Here is a 27,709-nt window from a genome sequence, read left to right on the forward strand (position 1 = left end):
TTTGTGATCCCATGGACTATACAGTCCATGGAATTCTCCAGGCCAGAATACTGGAGTGGGTAGCCATTCCCTTCTCCAGGGGATCTTCCCAACCCAGGGATCGAATCCAGGTCTCCCACATCACAGGCGGATTCTTTACCAGCTGAGCTACCAGGGAAGCCCATGAAAGTAAAGTCAGTTGATCCCTAGGATGAAATATGTGTTTACATTGAAGTTGTGGAAAGAATTACAGCCTGTTTATTTTACAGTTGGGAAACTGGAGGTAAAATATGAAGAGTTGCTAATACTGTACAATTTCTAAAAGATGAGATTAAAGCTGGTAAATTAACAGTACACAGGTAGGCCTAGAGGGAGATAGTTATCTCAAACTATCTGAACTGAAGAAAAAAATGCATTTTTCCTTCTGTAAATGCCCAGTTTTGCCTAAATTAGGCAGCCCCAGCTACTGACACAAACACAGCGGAGGCAGAGCATTTTTACTGTGAAAGCACAAGTCTGGAAACTGAAGCAGTGGCGCAAACCTGGGGATGCATTTAGCCAGAGCACCATCGAAAACTAGCCAGGTGCTGAGGACACACGGCCGTGGGGCTGCCCCCTTGACCTCAAGAACTTAAAGGAACTTCCCTGGTGGTCCAGTGGCTAAAACTCTGAGCTCCCAGTGCAGGGGATCTGGGTTCGATCCCTGGTCAGGAAACTAGATCCCACATGCTGCAGTGAAGATCAAAGATCCTGTGTGCTGCAGCTGAAACCTGACACAGCTAAATAAATAAATATTTTAAAATAAAGAAATAGATAAACCCCCTTTAACCTGGGGGGTCCTATTGACCTTGCATTATGAGATGGTGTCACAGATAAGAGAGAGCTTGGGGGTGAGGTCTGCGCTCAGTTGGAGATGGGTTTTTATCATACGCCTTTGAAGGAGTTAGTAAACGTCTAGAACCCTCCAGGAATCTGTGCAGGTGAGGCAGTCATGTCGCGCATGCATTAAGTGTAGGCCAGCACCTCAGCATTGAATTAAGTGTTTTGGATGAAAGTGTTGACTGCTGTTCCAGTTGAGACGTACATTTTCCTGTGAAGTGAGTTTTTAGGGGATTTGTAAATAGTGTACATCCTTGTATCATGCATATCAGAATCTTATACCACAATCAGGGAGAAGTGAGTCCAGGGGAGAGCCCGTTCTGAAGGGGAGGTCCATGCGTGCAGGGCTGTGGCGTCACATGGCATCATTCTTTACATCCCCCGCATCTGCTGATTGGACGAGGATGGTCATCTGGTCCTTGAATTCAGATTTCTCTTGAATCTGAATGAGGAGAGACGAGAAGCCAGCCATGTGAGATGGGGTCAGTGTGACTCCAGGGGCTCTCCTGGGATGCGTCCAAGTGTGGGAAGTTTTCATCTGAGCATGAGGAGTGAGAGAAGGTGCAGACCTCAGAGCCCAGGGCGACCAGAGGGATACAGAAGGGAAACTGTGATGTTGCCACAGAGGATGGTCCTTTCTGGTAGATACTGGGCACCTCTACCCTGTATCCAACCAGTGGGTTCCCTTCTCCTTGAACTAATATGGGTGCATTTCTGCTCTTTGCTACTAAAGGCTCTCTATGACCATGCTTGCCAGACCTGAGAGGCACGTGAGCAGAGGGTGAAACCTTGTCCCTTGACCACTGCAGTTCTCCGACATGATATTGTCGGTAAACAGTTCACCCGCTCCTGTTTGTCCCCAGAACTGGCATGGTGCCTCCTTCCCGTGTCCATTCTGAAGGCTCATGGCTGTCACTCAGAAGGTGTTTGGACCTTTTCTTCATGCAGATGCTTCTCAAATTCTCACCTTCTCTTGTGCCTGTGAAGCAGGGAAAACACTACTCTCAGGAGATGCCTGGGTGTTCCCCTTCATCTCTTCATTCACTCATTCTTTCCACTAGTATTTTTTTTGCCTGAGGTTTGCCAGAACTTTCCTAGATGTTAGAGAAACAGCAGTGAACAAAAGAGCCAAGGTCCTCATCCTCATGGAGATCAGAGCTCCCTAAGAGCCAGAGAGAGGAGTCAACTAATAACAGCACCTTACTTAGATACAACCATGATGTGTTCTATGGCGATGAGCACTGTGAGCTTTCTGGAGATGGTGGAAGGCTACCTGGTGAAACCAACCTCTAAGATGAGGTCATAAGAAAGAGAATCTCCCACCAGGAGACACACTGTTGGTGAGAAGATAAATTGGTGCAGCCACTATGGAGAACATGATAGAGTTTCCTTAAAAAAAAAAAAAAAAAAGTAAAAATAAAGCTACCATATGATCCTGAAATCCTTCTCTTGGACATATATCTGGAGAAAGCCATAATTTGAAAATACACACGCACCCAATGTTCATAGCAGCACTGTTTACAACAGCCAGGACATGGAAGCAACCTAGATGTCCATCACCAAATAAATGGATAAGATATGGTACAATGAAATACTACTCAGCCATAAAAAAGAATGAAATAATGCCTTTTGCAGCAACACAGATGAATCTTGAGGTAATCATTCTGAGTGAAGTAAGTCAGGCAGAGAAAGACAAATACTATATGATATTACTTATATGTGCAATCTTAAAGAAAATGATACGAGTGAACTAATTCACAAAACAAATAGACTCACAGACATAGAAAACAAACTATGGTTACCAAAGGGGAAATGTGAGGGGGAGGGATAAATTATGAATTTGGAATGAACAGATACACACTATTATATAAAATAAAGAACACTGTAGCACAGGGAACTACATTCAGTGTCTTGCAATGACCTTATAATGGAAAAGAATCTGAAAAAGTATATAAATACGTATAACCAAATCATTTTTCTGTACACCCGAAGCATTGTAAATCAACTATACTTCAAAAAAAAAAAAAGACAATCGGGAAACCAACATTTCGTGGTGGAGGCTAGAGCCCCCTCAGGTAGGGCTTTGTTTTTCCCAGGGACGTGCAGATTAATTTAGAGGCTGTAAGAAACGTGGGGCAGTCGTGTGCCTGGAGATAGACGCCTCATGTGCAGTTAAAGCGTCCTGCTTCCCCTGTCCTCCAGGCTGTAGCTCCAGCATTGCAGGATGCAGAGGGCAATGACCGTTATCCTTCAGGCAGAAGGAGCAGCTCCAGATGAGGGTCGCTTGAGGGGAGTTCTCAGATTTGCTGGAGGGCCTTGCCAGTGGGTCCGCACTTTCTGAACCCGTGTCACTGTGTCCTTCCTTCCTGCCCTGTTCTCTCAATTCCCCTTCTCCCCTCTCCTCCTGCCTTTTCTCCTCCCTCCCTCCTTCCTCCTCACTGCCCTCTTCCTTCCTTCTCTTCCTTTCCCCCATCCATCCTTCCACCATCCCGCCCTTCCTTTCCTCCCTTCCTCCCTCCTTCCCATCCATTCATCCATCTGTCCGTCCATCGGCATTCGTCAGGTATCTCCTGTGAATGGAGTCCTCTGATGAATGAGATGCCGTATGGTCACGGATTAAGTGATCAATCTCATTGGTACGCTCGGAATCTCAAGATGGGCAGGTATGGAAATGATTGCAAGTTTGCCTTTGTGTGTTTATTCCTGTTAATAGTGGCCACGGACTACACACTCTTCCACTTCCTTAAAAAGTGGGTGCCAGAGTCGTGAGGAAGAGCGGGGAAGGAGTAAAAATGGATCCAGGCCCGTTCATCTCCATGACATGAAAGCCATTTCCAGGCAGGCACCTGTGAGGGGTGTCGGCTCTTTAGTAAAGCATAGTGTATGTTGTCATATTCTGGCTCGTATTTTAGCACTTTGGGGATTACATTGTAAGCTGTTGTGTGCAGGAATTGTGTCCTCTCTTTAGAATGGTGGCTGCAATGTCACTTACCCAGTGGGGATACAATTAATACTAATTACTGGTGGCTCATCCCTTACCATAATTTCTCTTCCAGAAAATGAAAGCAGACTCCTGATAAATGCATTTCTCTCTCCAGAGTTTCATATGTCAGGGCTCAGATGCTATAAAGGATTTGCCTGGAGGCGTGAAGTTCTTGTCCAATTTTTCCCCCTCTTTCAAGTGCCCTTTGGAGAAACATTTCTTTCCTGAAAGTTCTTGGCAATAGTGAAATTAATTTTAGCTAGAAAAGAGCTGTGTTGTCATGTTCTTGTCTGCTGGTTTGGGTAGATGATTGAACTAAAAACAACTATTAAGTTTTAAAAGAAGAAGCAGGCTTTTTAGTAGGTAGAGCGGTGGCCCAGTCTGAGATAAGTATATGCTACCATCCTGAAGTCTGATATAGATATCTGTTGGCTTCCCCCCCACCCCCAGGAATTCTTAGAACAACCTTCTCTCCCCCACATAAAAGAATTTCCCCAAATGCAGACTGAATACTTCAGAAACTTAGAGGTTCTTTGAGATAGGTTGAGCATGGATATGGAATATGAGTGTAAACAAAGGTAGAGCAGACTCCATTAATTTCATACTCATTGATGTTTGGTTGTAAGGTTTCATTCTGCAAGAGATAGAAACCTGATTCACCAGCCAGCAACGGCTGAGAAATGGTGGGTCAACTGGAAGGCTGACGGTGTGGATCTGTAAAGTGGCATTTTAGGTTTTGGTTTTTACATGGGTGTGGGTGTGGGTGTGTGTATGTGTATCTTTAAACATGATGTATATTTAAGTTTCTGATGAGAGGACTTCTGCGTGCAACTTCACACCACTTTCAGGATACATGCTTACGCTTTGTTGTTGAGGCTTTGTTTATGAATCACGATTTCTTTTCTGGGGGTTTTACCCAGGAAGAGTATGTGGTCTAACTTGTTCTACTTCAATTCAGTGGAGTTGCATCTAATTTCTTTCAGGCAGAAGGCCACGCCATGAGAGTGTGTGTGTGTGTCTGTACACGTGCGTGCATGTGCTGTGATCATGAGATGTCTAGAGCATTGCCATTCTGTGCGCCTCCTGGGAGTGAGGCAGACAGGCAGAGAATTTTGGCTTCGGGACAGGGGACTTCAGTGCTCACATCTCCAGCTGCGTGGGTCATGACTTGGGTCCCAGGGTGGCGTACCACAACGACCAGCCTGCCTGGTGAGCAAGGCAGAGGCGGAGGTGAAAGGCGATGAGTGTAGGAGCACTTTGTACACTGTTCACCTTCCCCTTGACCTGGAGGTGAAATGACCCTGGGCCTATTTCATGTTACTGCCTGTGACCAGCGTGGCTTCTGTACTGCAAGTAGGTGGAGAGGTTGAGAAAGAACAGTGTGGGAAAGCCAGGAGCTGCTTTCTGCTTTCCTCTTCAGCTCAGAGGCTGGATCCACATCAGATGCAGGGCCTCGGCGAGCTTGGCAAAGGTGCACAGTCCTTCCCTTATCTGGTGGGTCCTGGGAGCAGAGCAGGCAGCTGGACAGGGTTTAGGGTCAGGCATTATTTCCTATTGTTTCCTTATCCTTGACTTTTTAGAAGAGAACTATAGCTGCTTCATGAGCTTTCTTTACGAGTTTTTTAAAAAATTTATTTTTGGCTGTGCTGGGTCTTCATCGCTGTGAGAGGGCTTTCTCTAGTTGCGGTGAGCGGGGGCTGCTCTCTTGCGGAGGGGCTCGGGCTTCTCATCGTGATGCCTCTCTTGTGTGGGCTGTAGTCACACGGCCCTAGTTGCCCTGGGTCATGTGGAATCTTCCCGGACAAGGATCGAACCTGTGTCGCCTGCACTGTCAGGCAGACTCTCAACCACTGGACCACCAGGAGGTCCCTCTTCTGAGTTTTCTGAATCTCTGGATTCTCCTGGTCATCCTTCCCCTCCCTTCCCAGGGCTGTGTGTAACTTTCCATCCATTGCTGGGACCATCTTGTCTTCCACCCTACTGGAGTGCCCACCCAGCATCCACATGGCTGATTCCACTCTCACCAAGGAAACGTGCTCCCTGGACTCCCTTTCATCTTATTTTGCTTGAATTTTCTTGACTGGATGTGGAAACTGCTTTTCTGTTCAAAATATTTGACATATGTGTATATGTCATGGTGTAAATTTAAAGTGCATCTCCTGTTAATTTGATACATGTGTATGGGGTAATAGCATTGCCATTGTAGCAATATTTAGCACCTCTGTCATGTTACATAATTACCCTTTCTTTTTAGTGCTTGGAATAATTAAGTTCTAGTCACTTAGCAAGGTTGATTATGGTACAGTATTATTGTCTATATTCATTATACTGTACATTAGGTCTCTTGGGCTTATTTACTACTCATTGCTGGATGTGGAAATTCCTTAACGTTTTTTGAAACCCCAGATTATTCAGGAACATGGGCAGTGGATTAAAGCAAAAAAAGAAAACCCAAAACACTGGTTTTAGCTTCGGGGGGTTCTTTTTTTTTGGTCTACGGAAGGCAATGGCACCCCACTCCAGTACTTTTGCCTGGAAAATCCCATGGACGGAGGAGCCTGGTAGGCTGCAGTACATGGGGTCGCTAGGAGTTGGACACAACTGAGCGACTTCACTTTCACTTTTCACTTTCACGTATTGGAGAAGGAAATGGCAACCCACTCCAGTGTTCTTGCCTGGAGAATCCCAGGGACGGGGGAGCCTGGTGGGCTGCAGTCTCTGGGGTTGCACAGAGTCAGACACAACTGAAGCGACTTAGCAGCAGCAGCAATTGGTTATGAGAAAAAGGAGATTTTTAGAGACTGTCGAGGAAGAAGACAGCTCATACACTGCTGAGAATACACAGGGTTTTTGGCTGCACTGGATCTTCACTGGTGTGTGGGCTTCATAACTCCACAGCATGTAGGATCTTAGTTCCCTGACCAGGGACTGAACTTCATCCCCTGCACTGCTAGGAGGATTCTAGCTAGGTGGGAGCCTGATGGGCTGCCGTCTATGGGGTCGCAAAGAGTTGGACACGACTGAAGCGACTTGGCAGAGCACCAGAGCAGATGGAATTTAAAAAGCAGTATTATTATTATTTTTTAAATAAAAATGTATTTATTTTAATTGGAGGCTGATTACTTTACAGTACGGTAGTGGTTCTGCCCTACACTGACATGAATCCGCCACGGGTGCACATGTGCTCCCCGTCCTGAGGCCCCGCCCCCTCCCTCTGGGTCCGCCCAGTGCACCGGCACTGCTCTGTGTGTCAGCTTACTGATCTGTCCTCTGAATCATCCAATCTCTTGACTCATCTGCTGTATTTTTCATGTCAGTTATTGTATTCCTCCATTATAATCAGTTCTTTTTTATACTTATTGCCTGTTTGTGGAGTTCTCACTCTGTTCTTTGTTGTTGTTGTTGTTGTTGTTTTATTTTATTTTTAAACTTTACATAATTGTATTAGTTTTGCCAAATATCAAAATGAATCCACCACAGGTACACATGTGTTCCCCATCCTGAACCCTCCTCCCTCCTCCCTCCCCATACCATCCCTCTGGGTCGTCCCAGTGCACTAGCCCCAAGCATCCAGTATCGTGCATCGAACCTGGACTGGCATCTCAAAAAAAAAAAAAAAAAAAAGCAGTATTATGGTATGCAACCCCTTTTGTAAAAAGTCAAAGAACACATTTGTACATCAAAATGTTCTAAGTATATTTGCCTAAATTTTAAAGTTTATTTCTCTATGTGTTATGGGTAAATGTTTTTCCTGGATAAGTATGGCTTTTGTTAAAAAAAAAAAAAGATATTTATAAGAAAAGCAGTGGGTGGATCTCCCACCAGAGCCCCGTCTTGGCCTTTGTGCCGGGGAGGCCAGCCTTGTACGCCTTCACTGCACCTAGCACCCTGTCGGGGCCGTGTCTGTGCGAGGGAGGCAGGAGCTGTCAAGCAATGAGGGATGAATGAGACAATTATTCCCTGACCCCTTACCTTCTACTCACAGTCCTGTTGGCCTGTTTCTTTGACAGCAAGAGATGATTCCTTTTATACCTGGCACCCCTCATTGTCAACTTGGTAACATTCAGTGCAAACACATAGAATTCAAAAAAGTAATGCTTTTAACCTGTGTATCACCATCTTCCGTTACCTTTTTTAAAAAGTTGGAGTATAATTGCTTCACATAATGTGTTAGTTTCTGCTGTACAGTGAAATGTATCAGCTGTATGTATGCATATATTCCCTCCCTCTTGAACATCCTCCACTCCGCCCCCACCTACGCCATCCCTCTAGGTCATCACAGCACCAGGCTGAGCTCCCGGTGCTAGACAGCAGCTTCCCACCAGCTCTTCTTTCTATACACGGTAGCGTATGTGTCAGTGATGCTCCCCCGGTTCAGCCCACCCTCTCCTACCTCTGCACGTCTGTTCTCGGCTTCTGCCTTCCTGCCCTGCAAATAGGTCTATTCGTACCATTTTTCTAGATTCCTCATTCTGAAAATGCATTCTCGATCTCACGTTTCCTTTAGTAAAAATCCCTTGAGAAAACACGAGGGTAACATTGCATGCAAGGAGCCTCTGCTCCAGAGCCAGGGTTGACGTTGCCTTTGGAATGAAAAAGCTCTTCCACGGGGTAGCCACTAAATTAAGACATCTGTGATGTATCAGCTTCCTGGGGCTGCAGTAACAAAGTACCACAAACTGGCTGCTTTGTCTCCTGCTGCTGGTCCAGGCATTGGCAGGTTGGTGCCTCGGAGGGTCTGATCCAGGTCTCCCATGGCTTCTCTCATTCACCCTCTGTGTGTGTCTTTGTCATAATTTACCTGTTTTATAAGGACACTATATTGGACTAGGACCCACTGTAATGACTGGATTTTAACCTGATGACCTCTATAAAAAAAAAAAAAGAGAGACTTTTTCACTGCTATGAATGATTGCAGCAAGGATTGAAACTCCTGGGTAACATCCAATCATATTAATAATTTCCTTCCTGAGAAAAATGTGATCGGAATCATGCACATGTGGAAGCAAGCTGGAGCCCTTCCTGGCAGGCCCTGGACGGGGCTCCTCAGGCTTTTGCTGCTGCTGCCGCTGCGGTTCAGTCACTAAGTCACGTCCGACTCTTTGTGACCCCATGAACTGCCGCAGAACTGCCGCTGAGTGTCCCCTAATCTCAGCCTTGCTCTTGGCCTTTCTGAGAGTTGGTTGTTCAACACCTTTAATCTTCAAGAAACTCCTGTATTTTTCTAATACATGTTTTATTGAGGTATAGTTAATTTACAATGTTAGTTTCAGGTGTACAGCACAGCAATTCAGTCTTTTTATAGATTATAATTCAAAGTTTTTACAAAATAAAGGCTATACTTCCCCTTGCAGAAATGTTACATTTATGCTATGAGAGTTATGATGGCAACATACTAAGTTGGGAGAGACACAGTTCAACCCATAACAATGTATTTTCCTCCTATTGAAAAAAATCTCATTAGTTTGAAATTTTTCAAACATAAAAACATTAGGGACGGCAATATTAAACCTCCATGTCACTATCAACAGCTTTAGCATCTCCCAACCCACTATCATTTCATACTGTCTCTGCCTTCAACCCCCAGTGGCGTATTTTGAAGTAACTGTCAGCCGTAAGAAATGATGCATTCCACGTGGTAAAATTAGATCTAAAGATCCTGATAGATAAATTAACATTGCATGTGTGTGTGTGTAAATTGGGAGAGTCAGAGCAATACCAGAATGTTAGGGCCTATGTCTGGGAAGTAGGATTTCAGGTAATGTTTACTTCCCTTTTTAGAACTATATTTACTGTGTAATTTTGTTGGGACAGTGGTTGAGGGAGTAAGTCAGCCTTTTTTTAATGAGAAAAACAGATACTAGGTGTCTCCAGGTGGTGAGAAGGCTGGGCTGAGTCACTGTAGTTGTTTTCTGAGGCAAAAGGGCTATTTTGCTTTCAGAATATGAGAAGGAAAGAGGAGGAAGTACATCAGCTTGTGCCTCGTAGTGAAGAGGCCCCTGAGGAGGAGAGTGAGGGCTGCCACTCCAGATGAAGCTGTGTGACCTCAGCACAGATCCCCAGCCTCTCTGAACCCAGGTTTCCTGCCTGAAAAATGGTTTTGATTTTGAATCTACAGTCATAGATTCCTTTGGCCATGAATACTATGATCTCGTAGTTCTTTTTTTAAAATTGAAGTATAGTTGATTTACAATGCTGTGTTAATTTCCTCTGTACAGCATGGTGACTCAGTTATGCATGTGTATACACATTCTTTTTTATACTCTTTTGCATTATGGTTTATCTGAGGATATTAGGTACAGTTTTCTGTACAGTAGGACCTTGTTTATCCACCCTATATATAACAGTTTGCACCTGCTAACCCCAGACTCACAGTCCCTCCTGTGCCCTTTGGCAAGCACAGGTCTGTTCTCTATGCCCGTGATTCTGTGTCTGTTTCATTTGTAGGTTCATTCGTGTCATATTTTAGATTCTACATACAAATGATAGCATGCGGTGTTTGTCTTTCTGACTTATTTCACTTAGTTACGATCGTCTCTGGTTGCATCCATGTGGCTACAGATGGCATGATTTGGTTCTTGTATGTGGCTGAGAAGTAGTCCATTGTATATATGTGCCACATCGTTTTTATTTATCTGTCGTGGATATTGAGGTGGTTTCTATGTTTCGGCCATTGTGAATAGTGCTGTTGTGAGGCCAGGGGTGCAGGTATTTTTTTGAATTAGAGTTTTGTCCCAATACGTGCCCCAGGGTGGGATTGCTGTAACCTTTGGTGATTCTGTTTTCACTTTTCTGAAGAGCTTCCACACTGTCCTCCACAGTGGCTGCACCAACTCACATTCCCGCCGATGCTGTAGCAGGGCTCCCTTTTCTCCACACGTTCTCCACCATTGATTCTTTGTAGACTTTTAAATGACGGGCATTCTGACTGCTGTAGGTGGTACCTCACTGAAGTTTTGATTTGCATTTCTCTAATAACTAGTGATGTGGGGGCATCTTCCCATGTGCCTATTGGCCATCTGTATGTCTTCTTTGGAGAAATGTCTATAAGGTTTTCTGCCCATTTTTTGATTGCATTGTTTTCTGTTTATGATGTTATAGTTCTGGAACATTATGGGTTTGTCTTATTTATTTTTGACAGTGCTGGTTCTTCGTTGTTGTGCGGGCTTTTCTCTGGTTGTGGTGGGTGGGGGAGACTCTGTAGTTGCGTTGCACGGGCTTCTCATTGGGGGGCTTCTCTTGTTGTGGAGCACGGGCTCTAGATTCCTGGGGGCTTCAGCAGTCACGGTGCGCGGGCTCAGTAGTTGAGTACGTGGACTCTGTTGCGTAGGCTCAGTAGTTCTGGTACATGGGCTTTGTTGTTCCGTGGATGTGGGATCCTCTTGGATTAGGGATCGAACCCACGTCTCCTTATGCCCAAAGGCATAAAAGTGATTTCAGGCCTGAGGCTCCCCTCGCTGACCCAGAGCCCAGGGCAAGGGGGATCCTGCCAAAACAGGCACCTGTCCTCTGTCCGGAAGGCCTGGGCTCTCAGGCCAACCAGCAGGGACCAGTGGAGGCCTTGGACAGGAGGCAAACCAAGCAGATCAAAGTAGCAGCATTAAGGCTTTGAAATTAGATCGCCATTGAAGCCACAGGCCATAAAAGTAGGCAAGGGCTTGTGTGCTCAATCCAGGCATATGACTGCCTCCTAAAAAATTCACACTGGACCTGGAGTCTCCTACCATGATAGCCAAGATGTCCGAGATTGGCTCGAAAATCACCTCTTGCTCCAAGAGCCAACAAAAGTACACCTTGAATGAAAAGAGAATTATCTGACATCTAAACCGAGATGTTAAATGCTGAGCACAGCCTCAGCCATCTGTTTACACTTGGACCCTGCCTGCCTTCAAGCTGCAGGGGCCGAGCTAAGCACAGAGACCCCGTGGTCTACAAAACCTTTAATATTTATTCTCTGACCTTTTATAGAAGTTTGTCGACATGTGCAGTCGGGCATGAGACACCTAATGGTCCATTTGGGGGAGATCTTTCCTTCTTTTCCCCATTTTTTAATTTCCCTTGGTTTGTAATATAGAATAATATGGTCTTTACCTTGGTTTCTCCTTTCTCTACCTACGTTTTGTCGTTTTGCTCTTCCTCATCATCGTCACCTCATCTGTGTAGCCGGCAGCCTCGCCCCATTGGAGAAGGACCTGATTTCCTCCTGCTCATCTTTGTTCCTTACTGTCACCATCACCCTCCTGCCCCTACCGAGCAGTGAGGGTCTGAAGATCTGCCTCCGTGGAGTTTTCTTTGTCTGCTCACCTGATGAGCCTGGAGGGAGAGCTGGGAGTCCATAAGATGTTTAGGACTAGCCTACGAGGGGTCATGCCTGGGACCATGGAGAGCCGTGCAAGGGGACCTGGAACCCTGCCTCAAGGAGGCTCTCGGCTGGTTAGCATTCCAGTAGATGTGTCAAGAGCCAGAAGGACAGACAAGAGTACAGGAGGCCGGTTGAGAGGGAAGTGAGTCAGCAAGAAGGACAAAATTGTTCAGGTGAGCCCAGGAGTGACTGTGTTCCCAACTCTGCACCTGGGAAAAAGGCTGGAGAGGTGGGAATGTCACTGTTCAGGCGTCACTACTGCCCTCTGGTGGCAAAGCAAAGGGGCTTTATGGTTCACACTGGGGGGGAAACAAACCTCCAGGGGGCGGTGCCTCCCGGCCGCGGGGGCGGTGTCAGAGTCAAGGGGGATGGGATGAACTGGGACATGCGGATTGATTCGCATACTCTACTGACACTATGTGTAGAATAGATAACTAATGAGAACGTACTGTACACCACGGGGAGCTCTGCTCAGTGCTCCGTGGTGACCTACATGAGAAGGAAATCTAAAAAAAAAAAAAGAGAGAGGGCTATATGTATACATACAGCTGATTCACTTTGCTGTACAGCAGAAACTAACACAGCATTATAAAGCAACTATACTCCAATGAAATTTTTTTTTTAAAAATCTGGGAATTAGAAATTTGGTTGACAAAACAGAGACTTGACAGGGATCAAGGAACAGTGGCTCAGGACTGGCAGAAACAGCAAGGTGAGGATGTTGAGGCAAGGCAGGCAGTGAGTTTTAGGGTGCATGCTGTATGTTGCTGGATATTTTAGGAGACTTCTGTAATGAGCTGTGGAGTCATGTCTGGGTGGGGAGTCTGAAATACTAAAGTAATGCTACTGAAGGTAGTTGAATAGTAAATCCATGTTAATGGAGATGGCAAGCTAGTTAGTAGGTTAGTTAGTTTGGGTTCTAAGGTCTTTGGAGCCTGGCTTGTAAGCCTGGGTGATGACTTTGGCCAAGTGAAAAAAATTGCCCTAAGGTGGTCAAGGACTGATCCGTGACCCAGACATAAGACTTAGCAGGGGCTCTGGGGTTCCATCAGGCTGAGGAGAAATGCCAAAGCAAGGCCACCTCGAGGTTGACATTGAATTGTTTGGTCTCCTCCCAAGCAGGACAGATTGAATTGCTGAAGGCCCTGGGTTGTCTGGGAGCCCAGGAGGTTCTGCCAACAAGGCTGGCAGCTCTGGTGACATTAGGTTAAGAAAGCCACGCGTGAGGCTGATGCTTTGGTTACCGATGGATGGATGAGTGACGAGCTGGTGTTTGTTGATGTCTGACCTGTCAGGACGGGACCATTCTGGCTCCCCTCCAAACCTACACCAAGCTTTGCAGGTCAGAACAGTCTAAGGTGATCGAGGCTAGTGTAGCCAGTGCTTCTCCGGTCCTCCGTTAGCTAGATCTCATCTTGTTGAGCTGATGTCATTGGGGTTTGGTCTTTGCCTTTAGCTTTGGTTTCAGCTTCACTGAAAGAGAACAATACAATCTGCGGCCACTGACTTTCTTTGCATTAACCTACACTTTGATTTTGCAGAGCATATGCCATTGTTTGCACCATGAGGAATGGATCATAGCGTTTCCGCTTCCCTATGAAATTGGACTTGACCTACGGTTAATCTATTTTAGAACCTCGGAGTTGATGTGTTCAGGGAGTAGATCTCTGAAATTTGACGAGGGTCCTGTTTGCACCCATGTTACGAGGTGTGATGCCCCTGACTGTAGAAATGAAATGCCAGCAAGAAATGAAACGTGTGCCTTTTGTTCGCCCTGGTCTTTAAACACCACGCATGGTTCATATTGCGCTTCAGAAGAAGTGTTTAGGGACCTCCTGGTTGATCCAGTGACTTAAGGCTGCACTTCCAATGCAGGGGCGCTGGCTTGATACCTGGGGAACTAAGATCCTGCATGCCTCATGGAGCAGCCAAAGAATAAAATAAAGAAGCGTTCAGAAACCTGATTTGAAATACATGTAATTCGTGGTTCAGGCTGTTCCAAGGCTGGTGGCCGTCACTGACCACGCTTCATTCTTGTGTTGAGGTTGTGGGAACCTGCAGGTCTGAGTGAGCCGCTTAGAGACTTGGTGTCGCATACAGCTTTGTGACATCTTCTCAAATGTGCCCTTCATTAAAATCAGATATGAGAATGGTTAAAACTTGTTCTTCCCAAGTCTGATGGGAGGTTCTCCTCAGGACCTCCCTATCTGAGGAATGTTCGGGCAGCAATAACCATGATACATCAGCGTGAGGCTGGCAGTCCTGCATTGCTTGCAGAGTTCATTCAGTTCCTTTTGGAGCCTGATGATGCTAATAGAAAGTGAAGGTTGGCATCAGTTGTGTCTGTGAAGACTAAAGTTCTGTTTCACATCACATGGAAAAGGGAGAGAAAATGAATCACTAGGCATCTACTTAACATGTCGAGCACTGTGCTAGGATCATTTTACTTTCAGTGCTCCGTTTACCAGAAGGATGCTGAAGTCCATCCAGTGCCTGGTCACTGGCATGTCTTTAGCGCAGGGTGACTCAGGGGGGTGCTACTGGCATTTTTGAGCAGGAAAGTTCTTGAGTGGGCTGTGGCCTGACTTGTGGGGCATGTGGCACCCCCGCCCCCTCCCACTCAGCACCAGCTGTTCTTCAGTCACTGTAACTGACAAATCCACCCACCGCCAGTCCTGGCGTCCCCTCCAGGTGGCCATCCTGTCTCTAGCGCTGGAAATAGGCTCTCAATAAACACTGTCAGATATTTTCCAGAGAGTAGGTATGTGCCGCCCATCTCTGGGTGCGTGCCTCTCTTGTAATAGCATAGGAGATGCGGGGAGTCAGCTTTGTGTTTATTGACTTTTAGCTGTACTGGGTTTTCGTTGCTGCACATGGGCTTTCTCTAGTTGCAGCGAGAGGGATACTCTCTAGCTGTGGTGTGCAGGCTTCTCATTGCAGTGGTTTCTCTTGTTGCAGAGCACGAGCTTGAGATGCTCAGGCTCAGTAGCTGTGGCTCAAAGGGTCTAGAGTGAGCGCTCAGTAGCTGTGGTGCTTGAGCTTAGCAGCTCCACAGCTTGTAGGATCTTAGTCCTGTCTGACAAGGGATTGAACCAGTGTCCCCTGAACTTGCAATTGGATTCTTAACCACTGAACCACCGGGGGGGGGGGGTGTCCACAATTTTGTGTCTTTTTTACCTGAGATTTGCATCATATTTTATGCTTGTGAAATAATTATTTATCCTATGCTATATAATTGGAATATAGTTCTTTTTGTTGATTAAAAATGAGTATATTCCAACTACTATATAGAAAATAGATAATCCCCAAGGACCTACTGTATAGCACAGGGAACCCTGTTCAGTGTTCTGTGGTGACCTATATGGGAAAAGAATCTGAAAAAGAATGGATATATGTGTAGATTCATAAGTGAATCATTCTGCAGTACACCTAAAACTACCACAATACTGTGAATCAGTTATAGTCCAAGACAAAATAAAAGTTAAAAAATGAGTGGATTCCATAGTTAATAGCTTCATTTTACTTACCTTTTCTCTTAAGCATTATGACATCCTCTGTAATAGTCAAGAACATATGATTTACATTCTGGTGTTATATTTTCTTCTTCTCTTTCAACACATCACTTTTTGAGACAAGTTTTTATGGTAGGAATTTACAGAAATGCTGACTACGACAAGTAGCTCGAAGTCAGCTTCTCCCTAAATGTTAGCAGTTCTCCATAGAGTTGACTGTCAATGAGTATGTAAACATTTTATCTTTTTGAGGTTAAATTTAACCATTTTCTTGGCAAACTTAAACTGATAGCAGAGTTATTATTTTTCCTGAATCTTCAGCTGTGTTGTCCTAATTGACTGAGATGATTCCTGCAGACTCTGTGTCATAAATGGATTCTTTTGCACCTCAGTGAAACGAAAGGGACCCTGGGGGTTCATTCATTCATTCAACAGATAGTTGCTTGGGATCCATCAGTGAATCACACAGATAGAATGATTCCTGCTTTCATGCTAGTACTGATGATTTTAAATTATGTGGTGCAGGAAGCTTTCCCAAGAAGGCAGCTCTTCAGCAAAGACCTGAAGAAGGAACGAATTCTTACTGAGCCCCTGTTATGCCTCAGGTACTGTTTGAGGCGCCAGAATGGCTAGCTATAACCTCTGTAATCAGCAGAAAATAACTTACATGGCCAGAGGATGAGCATGTAATATGTTTAATGTCACTATTTAAAAAAAATCTTTTTGAAGTAACAGCACCAATTTTGGTTAATTAGGATTGCAATGGGCAAACTATGTGTTTTTAAGGCGATGACTACACTGATAGGAAATAGGAGATATTGTCTTCAAAAGAAAATAGAAAGAGAAGCCCAAGTATGGGATGGGTTTTGTGTCCAGGTTCAGCGGTCCTTGCAGAGGTACGGCTTCTCCCCGGGTGGTGGCATCATGATGGTCACAAGGATCCTCCTGGGGATGATGGTGACGAAGCAGGAGCAACTGCTTTAGAGTAAGGATGGCTTTTGTGGGAGCTGCTTGAAGAACAGTGAGAGTCCAGGGAGCAGGAGTTGGTCCCTGCCTCGAATGCTGACCTGTGACCTCGGGCGGGCTGCCTTTGCTCCTCCACACATCAGCTCGACTGCTTATTTGCTGGCCATGCAATTTATGCTCATCATCTTGTTTAGCAAGACAAGGTATAAAAACAGGAGGAGGATGCACTTCACAAGATCACCAGTCAAGTCCTTTTCTAGTTCTCAAATTCCTTTCTCCTTGATTTGTCCAAGGAAACACTGCTTGTCTGTAGCTTTTGAATTGAAGCCAGGCCACTATGGGGTTAACTGGTTTGTCACAGCGTTAGCTGTGGAGTAGGGCTGGCTCTTGAACTCCTGGTTTTTCTCCTCCTCTTGGCTCCCTACACACCTGGTGTTAAGGAAGTTGACGGCTCTCCTAGCATTTTAGGGGCAGAGTGGGTTGGCACTGGTTTTGCTGTGTGTGTGGTCTCACCCCCACAAATGCTAGCCCCAGATTTCACTTTTATTTCCTGAACTTCAAGGAGGACCACCAAGGAGTTAGGGATGGACAGGAGATGGAAGCAAAGCAAGGAATTAACCTTGCTCTGAGACAAAGCCAGGGGTGCCCATTGTCTCGGATAACCTTCCTGTGGTCCAAGGACCTTAAAGTTGATCACAAGACTTCTACTTTTAGTGTATTTATTTTTACCTCCCAAAGATCTGTAAAAGATACACCTGGATGGCCTGATGGTCCCCTTCGGGTCTAAAGTTCTAAAATTCTCTTGTGTGCAGAGCTGCAGAGGCCAAGTACCTTTGGGTAGATGGACCCGAATGGATTTTATCCCAGGCCTGCGGCATCCCAGGACAGATGTGCGCCAAGCATCCTCAGACTGCATCTTCATGCCACCGTAGTCTGGGTGGTGATGCCGTCTTGCACCGCACTTTTTTTTTCTTTTAATTAATTTATTTTAGTTGGAGGCTAATTACTTTACAGTATTGTAGTGGTTTTTGCCATACATTGACATGAATCAGCCATGGGTGTACATGTGTTCCCCATCCCATCCCATCCCATCCCTTAGGGTCATCCCAGTGCTCCTGAGCACCCTGTCTCATGCATCAAACCTGGACTGCTGGTCTATTTTACATATGGTAATATACATGTTTCAATGCTATTCTTTCAAATCATCCCACCCTTGCCTCCTCCCACAGAGTCCAAAAGACTGTTCTTGACATCTGTGTCTCTTTTGCTGTCTCACATACAGGGTCATCATTACCATCTTTCTAAATTCCATATATATGCATTAGTATACTGTATTGGTGTTTTTCTTTCTGACTAACTTCACTCTGTATAATAGGCTCCGGTTTCATCCACCTCATTAGAACTGATTCAAATGTATTCTTTTTAATAGCTGAGTAATACTCCATTGTGTATATGTACCACAGCTTTCTTATCCATTCATCTGCTGATGGCATCTAGGTTACTTCCATGTCCTGGTTATTGTAAACAGCTGCACCACACTTTGATCCACTCCCATGGCTTAAGCGCTGGCTCCCGGACGGTGGAAGTGAGGCCTTCCGACTCTTACCTCTGGCTGTCTCCCTTTTCTGCAGATGATGACTCAGGTGGAGGGGCAGCAGAAGAACCTGGTGCACGCCATCGAGTCTCTCCCGGGGTCTGGTCCCCTCACTGCCTTGGACCAGGACCTACTGCTCCTGAAAGCTACCTCCGCTGCCACCCTCAGCTGCCTCGGGGAGTGCCTGAGCCTGCTCCAGCAGAGCCTGCACCACGCCGGCCAGTCCAGCCACAGGCCGGGGGCCTCGGGTAAGACGTCCCCGGCGGCAGCGCGCCCGGGTCTGCGAGTGCGCGTGGTCTGGTGTGCGCATGTGCGTGTCTGTCCGCTGTGCGCATGTGCCTGTCTGTCCGCTGTGACCTTCTTCCTTTAAATCGCTCCATCTCGCCTTTTATCCAAGTGCTTCTCCGTTTACCCCTTCTCCACCTCGCTTGGGCTGTCTATATTTTTTTCATTTTGCCCATTAGCAGTGTGCCATCCTGTCAACAATTTAACGTTTTCATGAATACTGTAGAACTCCTTTGAAACTTGCTAGCACTCAGTTCTCCGTTGCCTTCTGTTTGTGAATTTTGCACTCAGTGCTGTGTTTGCAAGATCCGTTGCTCTGCAGCGTCTGGTCTGCTCTTTCTAACTGTGCCTGTGGGGCGTATCCTCCACACCCTCCCATGATGAGCAGCCACCTTGCCTCCTGCTCTCTGCCCCGGGCCACCATGCCCTCCTCTTTCCTGTCTCCTCAGGGCCTGGTGTGAGATTTTCTCTGGGATACATAACAGAAGCATTTCTAGTTGTTTATCAAGAAGTTCAAGATAATAATAAACTCCCTGAAGAGGCGCCAGTCCTTTTGAGGGGAGGTTTCATCGATAAGCAGATAAAAAGATATTCGGGAAGATTAAATTAAATGATAAAGGTGAAAATGGCTTGAGATGGGTCATGTCATAGAGAATTATAAAGTATTAGAAGAGATGCACTGAAGCCTCACTGAGTTTTGTTGCCCAGGATTCAGTTAATTAACGAAGAATGAGGCAATTCAGGTGATGGGAAGCCAAGCCAGGTTATGATGAATGGTCTATATTTCACATTTCCTCCAGGTCCCCACTGCTCTCCTCTGTCACCAAGATTAAGGGGTGATGTTGGTTTCCCAGAGGCAGCTGTGGTGGGGGGGCGGTGAGTTTCTTCTGTAGTACTCACCGTCATTTACTAAGCTCTGACTCTATCAGTGTCTACCTTTTGCTACACATTTTATGAAATCTTCACAAAGTGTGTATCATTATGCCCATCATGTGGGTGAGCTGAGGCTCAGAGCAGTTAAATGACCTGCCCGAAGCCATCCTGGTACCGCAAAGTCCAGGGGTGGGCTCTGCCCACTGTGGCAGGTGCCTGGGGTCCTTTGTTCAAACCAGAACGGACCACCCCGTAGACTCTGGATTCCCCAAACTGGAACTGGGGACACTGTCCTGCTCACATCTTCATTTTCTCAGGGCAGGTATTTGTAGTTTTTCTTTATTGTTTGGGAAATAGTTTGAGACTTCTAAAAAAGTTACAAGAATAGTATGAAAAATTCTCATCAATCTCCAAATTCTCCAAATGCTATTACGATGTTTGCCCCATATTCTCTGTATGTATAAGCCTATTATAATATTCTAGCCACTAAAGAGTAAGTTGCTGACAATATGTATCTTTACTTTCCTATACCTCAGTGTGAATTTCCTTAAAAAAAGGGGCACTCTTCTCTGTAATAACAGTACAATGGTCCAAATCGAGAAATTAACATAAATACAGTCCTCTTCCTAATTTGCAGACCTTACTAAATTTTTTTAAATTGTATTTGTTTATATTTTTGCCTGCACTGGGTCTTCGTTGCTACGTGTGGGTTTTTTCTAGTTGTGATGAGCAGGGGTCACTCTCTAGTTGCGGTGCCTGCGCTTCTCGTTGCGGGGGCTTCTCTCGTTGTGGAGAACTGGCTCTAGGGCACACGGGCTTCGGTAGTTGTAGCTCTTGAACTCTGTAGAGTGTGGGCTCAGTAGATGTGTTGCATGGACTTAGTTGCCTTGTGGCATTGTCACCTTCCCTGACCATGTCCCCTGTGTTGGCAGGCAGATTCTTAATCACTGACCACCAGGGAAGTCCCGACTTTACAGAAGTTTCCCTTTGACTCTACCCGTGTCTTCTGTAACGAGAGAAAAAACATTCAGGTGCCAGATCTGGGCTTGGAAGAGGCGTGTGTGTCCAGGTGTAGAGTGAAGGCACTCCCTGTGCTTCTTCTCCTTGCTTTTTCCTTCTCTACTTGAAAATTGAGACTTCCTGACTTTCCCTGGTCTGGTTTGAGCCTCAGTGACTGCTTTAGGCATTGGGCACACCTCAGCATTAGACTGGGTGCTTCTCAAAGTTCCTAGAATTCTTCTTGCACCAGAACCTGCATCTAGGCTCTGCGAACAAATGGGCTCATTCCAAGAAGGGGTGACTAAGAAACTTGAACCATTTTCTTGTGCCTGAAATTCATGCCTTACCTTTTTCTTCAGGGTGACTTTCTAGTAAATTTCGAATTTTCGTTCCAGATTTTCATTCTTTCTCTGGGGTTTTTAAGGGCTGGAAGGACAAAGCTTGAGGTCGAATTTCAGATGTGGTGAGAGGTTGAAATGGGGACTGTCTGTGGGCGACGTGGGAGACCACGCAGTGTCCTGGACACTGCCCCACCCACCCTGCTGCCTCCTGGGGGGAGTGGTCGTCCTGTCCCTTATGGGACCTGACTCCGTTGTCCATCCACCCTTCCTTTTAGCCATTTTTACCGGGGAACTTGGCTGAAGGTTGGAGAGTAGACCATGAAGCATCATAAAGGTTATTCTGTTTCTTTGTCTTCCTAACCCTTTCCAAAGTTACATTCCATATAACACAGCCCTTTGCATTTTAAAACATTCTGCGCATGTCTTTTAAATCTGTGCCAGCACATTTAGGGGAAAAAAGGTGGAATTACATCCTCATCCAAAGCATCATAGTTGCCTGCAGTTAAAACAGAATTCCAGGATCTCAAGCTAATGGAATGGAAGAACCTGGAGACCCCAGGAGTGTCATCTCAAAATGCATTTGTTAAGAACCTCAGGGTTCTTTGGGTTGATAGGGACTGTAGCAGCCTGACTCCTGCTGATAAAAACTTAATGGTTATATCCAAGGAGTGCCAGACTGGGTTGATGGAAATAAAAATCTCATTAAAGCGAACCTCTATCAGGCTTTCCTCCAGAGCAGCGGTCCCCAGCCTTTTGGGCACCAGGAACAGGCTTTGTGAAAGACACTTTTTCCATGGACCGGAAGTTGGGGGATGGTTTCCGGATGATTCAAGCAAATTCATTTATTGCTCACTTTATTTCTAATCTAATGCCACGACTGATCTGACGGGAGGTACCAGTCTGTGGCCCAGAGGTTGGGGACCCCTGCTGTAGAGTTTCAAGGGGCAGGGGGTGAGGGGTGGGGCGCAGATCGTGCGGCACAGCCGATATCTGTAGGCACTGTTCATGAAATCTCTTTGCTTTCTGATCCCTTCTGCACTGATTTTTTTTTTTTTTTTCTTTCTGCCCCTCTTTGGAATCAGAACCAATCTGTGATCTCTCAGCATCTTCTGTAGCTTCTCGTTCCATCTTCTGGGGAACCTGGCGGCTCTAGAGCCTTTGTCTGTAGATGTTGCTCCCTGACCTCAATTTCATTTCAAACAGAGTGACTGGACCAAGGTGGAGAATTACTTGAGCTCTCCTCTGTGCCCACCTACACATTTCAGGCTCGGGTCCTGTCTCCGATGTTACCTCTGAGATAATTCAGGGCTGAAATGCTTCATCTAACTTCTGTTTATGGAGAGGTTTGTAGCTAAAATTTATAAAGGAACGTGGCTTCTTGGTCAGGCTTATGTTCCCCAGTTCTCCTCTGTCCTGGTGACTGAATCTTCTCCAGCATTTTGATAGAGGCAGATGTGTGATGGGATGGGGCAGGTGGGCGTCTGGTTTCCCGAGTCCAGATATGTGCCTCTGATTTTCCGTGATGTGACAAGTCAGGGCTGCACCAGAGCTGGAGATGGCTGGGCTGCTTGGGAGTCTGTGCTGGAGTGGGATTCCAGACCTTAAAGTGGTCTAGCGGGGCAGAGCAGTCTGCTGCCTGTGCTTCTGGGGAGTTCCTTATCTGATAAGGGAACATGATTCAAAGGTAGCACAGACACCTGTGATCAGACCAGCATGTTCCTGTGCACTGTAAGAGCTGGCTACCACCCTATGGTGGGTGCAGGACATGCTGGGAGAGAACGCTGGGGTTAGAGCTGCTGGAGTGGGGTGGCAGAGGAATCCGCATGGATAATGCTCATGCCCTTGGACATGAATCAGGGCTAGAGACCAGGACACATGTAATTGAAGAGAGGGGAACCGGAGCAGAATGTAACATGCACTTCTTAACTTGCCCTTCCAGTAACTGTTTCATTCTCTTTTAAGATTTACAAGGATTGTCGGTTAATAAGCCAGTTGCATTGGTTCCTGCTATTTGGGGGTTTTGGCCAAAAGGGTCAAATAGATGAGACTTTTTCCTTTTGGCCGCGCCACACAGCATGTGGGGTCCAGTTCCCTCATCAGGGCTTGAACTCAGGCCTCCTGTGTGGGAAGTGTGGAGTCTTAACCACTGTGCCGGGGTCCAGCCCCGGCTGATCCAGGGTATTCGAAGGAGAGACGGCATAGGTGACCTATTTATTTAAATATTTATCAAAAATATAAACAGTAATAGAATGAGGATAGCTCAGTGAGGAAATTCAGTGGAGAAAAGAGGCTGAGTAGCTTGGTTTACGCGGGAGACCAATAAAACTTCAAGACAAGAAGTTTGCACCACTTATGTAGGCCGCAGGCGTCCTTCCGTTCTCCCGAAGGAGAGGAGACACTGAGGCCTCCCCGGTCGGATCTTAGAAGCCCAGGCATAATTAGTAAGCATGGTGGGTTCCACGCTCCAGATGGAGACTCAGCCAGAGTGAGAGAGAAAGCGACATGGGGAGACCAAGTTTCGGTGAACAAGGCCCGCACTTTATTTTCCAAAGTAGTTTTTATACCTTAAGTTATGCGTAGAGGATAATGGGGGAAGGGGTGGAGTCATGCAAGGACAGCAGTTCCTGGTCCTAATCGAAGCCAGGCTTTCAAACTTATCATATGCAAAAGTTCAGGTGATTTACATCATCTTCTGGCCAGGAGGCCTGTTAACATTTTAAGAAACTTATTTTTCTCTAAAGGTGATTATTCTAAAGTCAGGCGCCAGCCTCCAAAAAGCATTGGACAAAGCTGCATTCCTATAGGGCAAAGGTGAGGTGGGCTCAATCAAGAAAAGACTTAACTCAAGGGTCCAAGGTTACAAACATTGAGGCTACTACTTACATTTCTATACACCCATTATATCAATCAATACACTGCCAAGGACACAGTAGGTAAGGAGTATGGAGACTTAGCAGCAAACATTGGCTCAATAAGCGGAAAACCCTTCACCAATACAATTTCTAACCAATCTTTTAACTACTCAAAGGAATCTGTGTTTAGACAGTTTAGAACATCTCCTGCCTCTCACAGTTGGGAGGCTCTGAGCCAACATGTGGCCGGAAAAACCTATTCAGGCAGGCTAGAGGACTTCCAAAGGAGTTTGTAGGTTGAAACACTGTCACACCCAGGAATTATTAACTGGAGCTGTAAGCTAACTTTTTTCAGAGAGAAGTAGTCGGGGACAGCCCCCCTGTGAAGTCAGAGGTGTAGGTGAGAGCACAAAGCAGAAAGTAGGCAGACTCTGGTTTGGGGGTAGATGCTCGAGAATTTCCAGGGGGACTCCTGAGGCTCGATCCCGCCTTTGCGTATGCCGAGCCTCCTTCCTCATGACCTTTGTCATGGGCGGAGTTCCTCACGCTGGCTCCCGGCAGTGATAGAATTCCAGTTGAGCTATTCCAGATCCTGAAAGATGATGCTGTGGAAAGTGCTGCACTCAATATGCAATATGCACTCAATATGCAATATGCTGGCCCCCGGGCACCACTGGACCATCAGGAAAGTCCTGGTGAGACTATTGTAGGGGCCTTTCTGGGCTTTTCCTACTTGTTGACTTCTTCCTTCTGTTCTGCTTCACTTTTTCCCAGAAACAACTTCAGATTCTCAACTTTCATCCCTTTTCCCCACTCAGACCCCTTTTTTCCCTCTGCCCCTACAATGTCTATCTTTTCTCTTTCTCTATCTATCTTTCTCTCCTGACACCCAATGCTTCTGGTGGCAGTGCATCCCATTTAAGTCACCTTCCCTTATTTTGTGATTAAAAGTCAAGATAAAAATGTGATGATCCCTTCAGTAAGCAACATATTTGGAAATACTACCATTGCAGAATATTTCAGATGGGTAGTTCTATTTATTTTTTTACAGCGGTCAAAACAGATTGATTGGCACTTCCTCCATAAAGAAAGCCATCAGATCCTACCATACCAGCTCTTCATTGTAAATACACCCTATGTTTTCCCCCACGCTTGTAAATGTCAGTCTTACTTGGGGAAAGCCCTCTCCGATTGACTGCACCCCAGAGGCGGGAGTTCACTGTGTTACAGGAACAGTGGGGGGCCTTCCAGTGCCTCCCCTGTCACTGGCCTCTGTCTGGGCAGAGGCATCATAGTGCTGGTGTGGGTACTGCAGCCTCCAGCGCTCCAGCAAGGGGTAAGCTGAGGCCAAGCGCAGAGTCAGACAGTCCCACAGTCAAAGCTTTAAGCCCGTGGTTAAATCTTCTGTAGCTTTCTTTCTGCTTCTGGTTGGTTAAGAGAACCAGAAAGTCCCCCCTCCCTCTTTTTTCTTGGGTTTCTTGTGTCTACTAAGGCGTGTTGTGTGAGGAGCTGCAGGCATGCATCAAAACCTGGGGTAAGCACTGGTTTGCACATTGGTGAACACCTGACCCATTGCCTTCCTCCTCTCTCCCACTGGATCATCTCCCACTGGATCATCTCTGATGGTCTGCCACTCAGGAGCTTTAAGGTGGACTGGAAAGTGAAAGGTAATTGACATACACCCAGTAGGCTACGGTCAGCAGCCACGTGGTAATGTTAGATCCTGGTTTTCTTTGCATTTGTACTTGCTGGTATGTCTGTGATCATCTTTCTGTCATAGACCTTCTGAGTCACTTTCTGTAGGTTTTCTCACTTGTCCAACACATCTGTAGTAAAACACACCTTGAGCCTCTGTGCCACTAAGAAAAAGGTGCCAGTTAATCTATGACACATCGTTGAGCATAAGATGGACTCTGATTTCAGAGATGTTAAAATGTGAAAATTGGTGTGTCTTTGGATTAATGAAATCTGGTTTAGACTTGTGTTTTGTTTTATGACACAACCTTGAGAATTTATCTTTCACACACATCGTGCAGCCAGTTACTTTTTTTCCTTACACTGATGCTTGTTTTTCTGTTAGTCTCCATTACGCCTTTTGTTTCTGTGTTCCTATGCTGCTTTTCTTGTTTCCTCTCATTTTGCTACACAGGTTGTGTTTCCTTTTCTTTAGCGTTTTGGGGGAAAATATGTATATAAATTATAGTAGTGGTTACAGTGCAGTGTTCATAAAGATTCATTGACTTGTATTATTGTAATTGTCAAAATCAAGAATGACACATTGTGTAGAGTGATGAAGACTCAGAATACTTTAATTTCCTTTTTTTCTTGGTAGACTTCCTGATTTTTGATTAAAATATAATGTGGGAGATAGTATCAATATTTTAATATTAATTTAATACTTAATAATGTGTAATAATGATTCAGATCAGATCAGTCGCTCAGTCATGTCTGATTCTTTGCGACCCCATGAATTGCAGCATGCCAGGCCTCCCTGTCCATTACCAACTCCCGGAGTTCACTCAGACTCATGTCCATCGAGTCAGTGATGCCATCCAGCCACCTCATCCTCTGTCGTTACCTTCTCCTCTTGCCCCCAATCCCTCCCAGCATCAGAGTCTTTTCCAATGAGTCAACTCTTCGCATGAGGTGGCCAAAGTACTGGAGTTTCAGTTTTAGCATCATTCCTTCCAAAGAAATCCCGGGGCTGATCTCCTTCAGAATGGACTGGTTAGATCTCCGTGCAGTCCAGGGGACTCTCAAGAGTCTTCTCCAACACCACAGTTCAAAAGCATCAATTCTTTGGCGCTCAGCCTTCTTCACAGTCCAGCTCTCACATCCATACATGACCACAGGAAAAACCATAGCCTTGACTAGACGGACCTTTGTTGGCAAAGTAATGTCTCTGCTTTTGAACATGCTATCTAGGTTGGTCATAACTTTCCTTCCAAGGAGTAAGCGTCTTTTAATTTCATGGCTGCAGTCACCATCTGCAGTGATTTTGGAGCCCAAAAAAATAAAGTCTGACACTGTTTCCACTGTTTCCCCATCTATTTCCCACGAAGTGATGGGACCGGATGCCATGATCTTTGTTTTCTGAATGTTGAGCTTTAATCCAACTTTTTCACTCTCTTCCTTCACTTTCATCAAGAGGCTTTTTAGTTCCTCTTCACTTCTGCCATAAGGGTGGTGTCATCTGCATATCTGAGGTTATTGATATTTCTCCCGGCAATCTTGATTCCAGCTTGTGTTTCTTCCAGTCCAGCGTTTCTCATCATGTACCCTGCATATAAGTTAAATAAGCAGGGTGACGATATACAGCCTTGACGTACTCCTTTTCCTATTTGGAACCAGTCTGTTGTTCCATGTCCAGTTTTAACTGTTGCTTCCTGACAAATCTCTTTAAAAGAATTTTGACTTAATAGTCAGTGGTGTTTCATGTTTTCAAGAAGTATTTAAATTCAGTTCCAGGGCTAGGACGAGGTGTGGTGAGTGGAACAACTACTGTGAGCACAAATTTAACAGTACCAAAGTCATTGAGATAAATGATGTTTTAATGCAATATCTTTAAACCAAAATTAATGCAAAAAAATCCAGGATGAACAAAATATCAAAATTTTAAAGACAGGACTTGACTGGGAGAGGCAACTGAGTCCTTTAAGACATTTTTTTGTTTTGACACTAATTTTGATTTAAACAATATTGCATGAAGGTGACATTTATCTTGATGACTGAGTGTCTTGATGCCTGTTTAAATTTTAGCCAGAGGCAAGTGCCTTTTCCCTCCCGAGCCCCAGCCCTGCTTAGCCTTGCGTTCAGCTGGGTTCATCGCTCACTGCCGCTCCTTTCACACAGCTTCTCCGGTCTTGAGTTTTTTATCCTGGTGCTTTTCTTCATGTCTTGGGATATGTCCTCAAGTCATTTTTTCCCCGGAAAGTGGGATATTTTCTGAGTCCCTGCAGTGGTACTCAGAAGGCATAGAGGGTAGAGTTTGAGAGTCTGGGCTCTGGGCACAGGTGGCCAGGGTGTTCATCTGCCATTTACCCCTGACACTTACTGGCTCTGTGTGCCTGTTTGTTTATCTGTC

The 27,709-nt window shown here is 45.6% G+C and overlaps 1 protein-coding gene across 2 annotated transcripts in view; it reads left to right on the forward strand.

Annotated features, from left to right (window-relative positions):
- Positions 1-27,709, forward strand: part of OSBPL10 (oxysterol binding protein like 10) — a 343,241-nt gene that overhangs the window by 239,292 nt on the left and 76,240 nt on the right. For both annotated transcript variants that reach the window (XM_027522264.1, XM_027522266.1), the window contains exon 5: positions 18,313-18,523. In XM_027522264.1, coding sequence (XP_027378065.1) covers positions 18,313-18,523 — 211 coding nt within the window. The remainder of the gene's footprint in view (positions 1-18,312; positions 18,524-27,709) is intronic.

This window comes from Bos indicus x Bos taurus, chromosome 22 (genome assembly GCF_003369695.1).
Source record: "Bos indicus x Bos taurus breed Angus x Brahman F1 hybrid chromosome 22, Bos_hybrid_MaternalHap_v2.0, whole genome shotgun sequence".
Lineage (NCBI taxonomy): Eukaryota > Metazoa > Chordata > Mammalia > Artiodactyla > Bovidae > Bos > Bos indicus x Bos taurus.